At 43.6% G+C, this 5,714-nt stretch overlaps 1 protein-coding gene across 1 annotated transcript; it reads right to left on the bottom strand.

Annotated features, from left to right (window-relative positions):
- Window positions 1-511: 511 nt before the first annotated feature.
- neurod2 (neuronal differentiation 2) lies at window positions 512-5,077 on the bottom strand. The gene is made up of 2 exons (XM_005796685.2): window positions 4,552-5,077; window positions 512-2,837 (listed from the first exon to the last, which is right to left on the bottom strand). The coding sequence occupies exon 2, from the start codon at window positions 2,828-2,830 to the stop codon at window positions 1,760-1,762; it is 1,071 nt and encodes a 356-aa protein (XP_005796742.1). The 5' UTR covers window positions 2,831-2,837; window positions 4,552-5,077; the 3' UTR covers window positions 512-1,759.
- Window positions 5,078-5,714: the final 637 nt, after the last annotated feature.

Genomic DNA, 5,714 nt, shown 5'->3' with positions numbered 1-5,714 from the left:
ATTGCCTTAAGTTCCTTCCAAAATATGTTCTAGAAGGCTAAATAAAAAAATGTCATGCAAAATTACATGAGCTCTGGTGCTGAAAAGAAAAATATTTTTTGTCTATACTGTGACTTTATTGGTTGAAACACTTCCAGTTGCCATTGGAATGGTCTTAAATTGACCTGACATTATCGGATCTGTGTTTTATACCTGCTGATCTCTTCTGAGGTCAACTCAAATGAACATTCATGTTGTCAAGACTGTATAGATATAGAAATATATCTATATCTGTCATCACTTATTTCATTTATTAAGAATGAATAAAATACAATTTCGCTCTTTCCTTTTCTTTTTATTTACATTAAAGGCCCCAAAGTTCAAAGGACCTCCTGCTGGTTGCGGCTCACCAAACTCTGCCGGTCTCCCTCTCTCAACCTTATTTGCAGGAACATTTAATTTATAGCATAAAATATGTGTTGCATGATTAGTAGGTGCGCAAATATGCATACGAAATAATCCAGTTCCACAGTCTCATTTGCTGTTATTTTATTTTACCACACAGTTGGTTGAATACAAAGTTGAAAGATTTGAGTTTCTATGAAAAACAAAACAAAACAAAAAAACAAAACAAAACAAAAAAATGGCCACCAATAGGGTTTCCTTCATTTCCATTGACTATTAACAATAATTACAAAATAAATAATAAAACCTGTTCAATAATAATAATAATAATAATAATAATAATAATAATAATAATAATAATAATAATAATAATAATAAGACATTGGCAATAAATAAAAACTCCATTTGAATAGCCCTGTTGGCTAACAAAACGATATAAATAACTTAATAATGTCATAAATATCTTCCATTGTCAGTTCCAGTGTATATCAGACTGTTGACTTCAGTTGAGGATTTTGGCCAGAGCATGTTTGTCAGGTTTCCTAAGTGTGATTCTAGTGTGTGTGTGTGTGTGTGCGTGTGGGTGTGTGTTTTATGAATGCTTATGGGTGTGTGTGTGAGAGAGAATGTGTGCAGCAAAAGTGCTGTCATTGGATCAGTGTCTTTCTGGGCCTTTGTCTGCCTCGCTTCGTGCTCTCGTATGGTTTTGCATAGATGCCAAACGACGAATTTCCTGGCGGAAAAAAAAATATACAAATAATTTCAAAAACAACCCAACCAACACATCTTATAATTTTTAACAGCTCAACGTTTGTTTTTGCACTCCTGTTAGATTTTTTTTCCCATTTCGTCCCTTGCAGGTGATTTTTTTTTTTGTTCCTTTATAACATAACCACCAATTTTAGGTGAGTGTTGCTAAATAGCCAGCGATGTAGTGGTATATGGGGAAAAAAGTGTGGGGAGGTGTAGTAGGACATCCTGCCACCAAAATGCAAACAATCACCAATACAAACACAAATCACACATGATAAATATTATTTCAAATCCGTTTGTTGTCTTCTAATGTCGTTTGTTTATGAAGTCTTCTTGAAATGCAGGTCACTTTCAAAGGACGGGAAGCTTTTATTGCGCAAAATGAGATTGTAGTTCAAGTTTTCTTCCACTACATCCCTGACTATAGCAAAAACAGACTGGATGTTGACAGGTAAAGAAAAAAAACACCAATGAAAACAATGAGTGAGAGGTTTTATTATCATTATTATTAATAATATTAATATTATATCCAGGATACTGTCTGGATCCTGGCGGGCTTATAGTCCGAAAGTGTGCCGTGGGTGGTTTTGACAACAAGAGGACGCATGATGGGCTTCACTTTTTAATTGTGAAAAAACGCGTTCAGTTCATCATAGACGGGGGCCCGCTCGTGGTGTAAGTGCATGTCGTGGTAAGGCAGGACGTTTTCAGAGTGAATGCCGCTCCGGGCCCCCGAGGAGCCAAACACCAGATTGTGGGCCCCAGCCGGTCTGGAGCCAGGCAGGCCAGAGTAATGCATAGAGTAGTGGTAACCCTTCTCGTTCTCCGGGGACGCAGAGCCTTGGTGCTTGAGGGAAAAGTTGCCGTTGATGCACAGGGGCGGGCTGTGAGGGCCCTCATACTCGGGGCTGTTGTACTCCGGTGACCCGCTCCCACCGTACAGGGAGTCGTACGCCGAGCAATAACCGTGCGTCCTCAGCGGATGCGAGTTCGAGCCCGGCTGGCAGTGGGGGCTGGACAGACGCGCGCACTGATACGGGTAGGAGTTCATGGAGAAGGAGCCGGAGCCATACCTGCCCCCGTCCTGACACTGCTGCTCAGTGAGGAAGTTGCGGGAGTTCAGCTGCAGGCATCCCGCCACCAGGTTGGTAGTGGGCTGGGAGAGACCCTTGCACAGCGTCTGGACGTAAGAAACAAGATCAGGCCTCTTCCCAGAACGCAGTATCTCCGACAAGGCCCAGATATAGTTTTTTGCCAATCGGAGCGTCTCGATTTTGGACAGTTTTTGCGTTTTGGAGTAGCAGGGCACAACTTTACGCAGATTGTCAAGCGCAGAGTTCAGATCGTGCATCCGGGTCCGCTCTCTGGCGTTGGCCTTAATCCTCCGCATCTTGGAGCGCTCGATCCGAGCCTGGGTCATTTTGCGCTTTTTGGGGCCCCTTTTCTTGGGTCTTTCACCCTCAGTATCCTCGCCGTCCTCGTCTTCTTCCACGTCGTCGTCCTCGTCGTCGTCCCCGGCGTGCTCTGAATGCGTCCGACTGTCTCCCCTCATGTCAGAGGCCTCCATGTCGTCCTGAGCGTCCTGGTCTTCGTCTTTGATTTTGTGGTCGTCTCCATCGCTGTCTTCCGCCCAGGCGGAGTATTTTTGCACGTCGGGAAGCAACGAAGGATCACTGAAAAGCCTCGTCAACATTGTGAATCTGTAGGGAAATGGGGGAAAAAAATTCTCAGAGGGATCGAACAATCACAGCGTGGAAGAAAAACAGTCGCACAATGCTGCCTCAGAAAAAAAAAGAGAAAAAACAATTCTCCTTACACAGACTAGTCTTGTATTATAATAGTGTTTATTTTTACTGTACATTAAATCAACAGTGTAAGATAAAAGGTCAAATTTGTCACAAAGGACCGAAGGAAACATCTTAAGAGTGAGGGATTTCGACACAGACAGCTTCGAGGCTTTCCACTGGTTTACAGCTGGACGGATCCCCATTTAATTCCCTGCTGTCACTGGTTTGCCCTGTCGCGTCCTCTCGCAGCGGGTCCCAGCGGCAGGGGCCACATTACAGGTCCCACGGGGGCCCCCGCTTTCACTCCTCCTGACGCCCATATATACTTCTGGCTGCATTCCAGCACTATTCATCCACAAGAAGATTCTTTTTAATTGCCTCGAGAAGGGATTTAATACGGAAGCATCTGGTAAATATTTAACGAAATTAATCGGCCATATCTTGATAAATACAGATTTTACGATTGTTTCTGTAATATATATATATATATATATATATATATATACGTATATATATATATATATACTTTATTAGCCGAACTGAATTAATCACGAGGTAACTTTGACTCTTTTCCTTCCTTGCATGTTACATTTATGTTGCAGCAGTAAGGTGGGCTCTGATGCTTGCTTAATTATCTCGGGGGCTGTGCCAGGGGCAAAATCTAGTTTTTAAATCTCAGGCTCGGGAGGTTTCTACAATTAGGGGGGAAAAACGCAGCAACATTTAATTAACAGAACATGCATCTTGCACGAAATGGATTTCACACTTAATTCAATATGCACGAGTGCGTGATTTCAGATTTTACAAATGGAAATCGCTTGTATCCTTTTAGCTTGCGTTAAAAAAATTCCCCCCACACACAAAACCCTTGAGTGTTTTTAAGTAATGACTCGAGAGGGGAAAAAAGTGGACAAGTGGAGATAAATCAAGCCTGTTATGGTCAGTTGTCCCACCCTTTCATTTGCTTCGAGCCTGACCGTACAAATCGTAAAAAAAGGAGTAGAAGAAGGGACAAAAAGAAATAGAAATCATCAATAGTTCTCCCAATAAGCTATCGTTGACCTCCTTGTTTCAAAGCTGATAAAAAATGAAAAAAAAAATCTTATTTGTCTTTCTCCTTGTCTTTTGTTTATCAGATCATCACCGTCCGAGCGCAGGAATCTCAACAGCAAATCAGTGTCCAGCATGATCTACTGTTATCACAGATTACTCCAATCCTCAGGACTGATTCTCTGAAAAACGATCCAAGAGGGGGTGAAACTGGCCCAGGCCGGCTATAATAGCTTTTATCATCCAGGTAGCTTCTGGTGTCAAAAGTTGAAGGACAAAGCTGGCAGAGCCACATTATTGCCGAGATACGTGCCTGACCAGGCTTGTGCCGTCAGCGTGATATTTTGTTCTTACATCGCTCGCATTGCGTTGGATGGATGCGAACCTGCTAGAACAATTAGATGATTAGATGTCCATGTGGATCCGAGCCAAAAGAGCCTGCAAATTACAAGCGTAATTGCATGCGTAAAAATCTGTTTGTCTCATACATTTATCTCGACCATTTTGGATTCAGCATCTCAGATTTGATCATTTCATTTACTTATTTAGATAAATAAAAAAAATTGACGTGACTTACCTGTGCTTTCGCTTTTCGCGACAGACGGGAGGCGAAAACAGAGAGGATGGGGGAAAAAAAAACACGCGCGTCGGTTTCAAACCATCTTCGGGAACGCACGAGCGAGCGAAGCACCGCTCTCCTTCAACGTGCAGGTGCGGGAGGCGCGCGGCTGTCGTTTCCTGTCGCTGATGGGTCGCTCGGTGCGTCCTCCTGTCCCGGCGTCCTGGCGTGTCTGCGTGTGCATGCGTGAGGGCATGTATGCATGGATGTAAACGCGCGCGCGTGTGTGCGAGTGTGTATGTGTGTGTGAGAGTATGAGAGAGAGAGAGACAGAGAGAGTGACTGAGATCGAGAGAGAGAGAGAGAGAGATATAGTGTGTGTGTGTGTGTCAGTGCACGTATGGCAACCGTGAGCTACCGGGGAAGGGGTTACATACCAGCTAAGGCTGCGATGCCAGCGCCCATATGGCTGGCACGTCACCGGCAAGAGCCATCACATGAGAGCCCAGTGATTGACATGCGCCCGCATTCGGAAAGATTTGCCCTCCCGGGGGAAGAGAGACTCACAGAGAGAAAGAAGGAAAGGAGAGAGAGAGGAGGAGGAGATGGAGATGGTGGTGGTGGAGGAGAAGGAGGAGGAGGAGGAGGAGGGCTTCGCCATCTGTCACCGCGGCAGCGCTCACACAGCCAGAAAAAAAGAGAGGAAAAACAGAAGAGAAAGGGAGAAAATAAAATGAAGGAACAACAAAACTCATCATTTCTGACCTGAGCTGCTGCCTCCAGACATGTAGGCCACTTTATAAAATCCAAATTTCTCATCCACCTGCCAAACTCACTGTTAATGGCCAATAAGTGAGTGGGATGCTGCAATCACCACAAGGAAGATGCTACTAAAAGCTATAAATACAGACATGTGAGTGTGGTGAGGTCGATGTATAATATGGCGAGATCAGCCTCAGTTTCATGTGTGAAATATGCTTAAGTGACAGTACAGTAAATAAGCCTTGACCTCATCTTAATCAGAAACAAGTACAGCTACGAAACCCACTAACCAAGCAATTAATTATGCTCATGTACAAGTTTTCAGTTTGAAAAGATGAAAAACAATGCTTCATTAAGCCTATTATAAAACTCTTTACCAAATCAACACTGAATAAGCTGGATTTAGTTTTGATTCACCC

Source organism: Xiphophorus maculatus, chromosome 16, assembly GCF_002775205.1.
Source record: "Xiphophorus maculatus strain JP 163 A chromosome 16, X_maculatus-5.0-male, whole genome shotgun sequence".
In the NCBI taxonomy this organism is placed as follows: domain Eukaryota; kingdom Metazoa; phylum Chordata; class Actinopteri; order Cyprinodontiformes; family Poeciliidae; genus Xiphophorus; species Xiphophorus maculatus.
Note: the sequence above shows the minus strand (reverse complement) of the source record. Positions and strands in the feature narration are given on the sequence as shown.

Coding starts and splice junctions, on each gene's coding strand:
- neurod2 (XM_005796685.2), bottom strand. CDS start 2,830: ATGTTGACGAGGCTTTTCAGTGATCCTTCGTTGCTTCCCGACGTGCAA.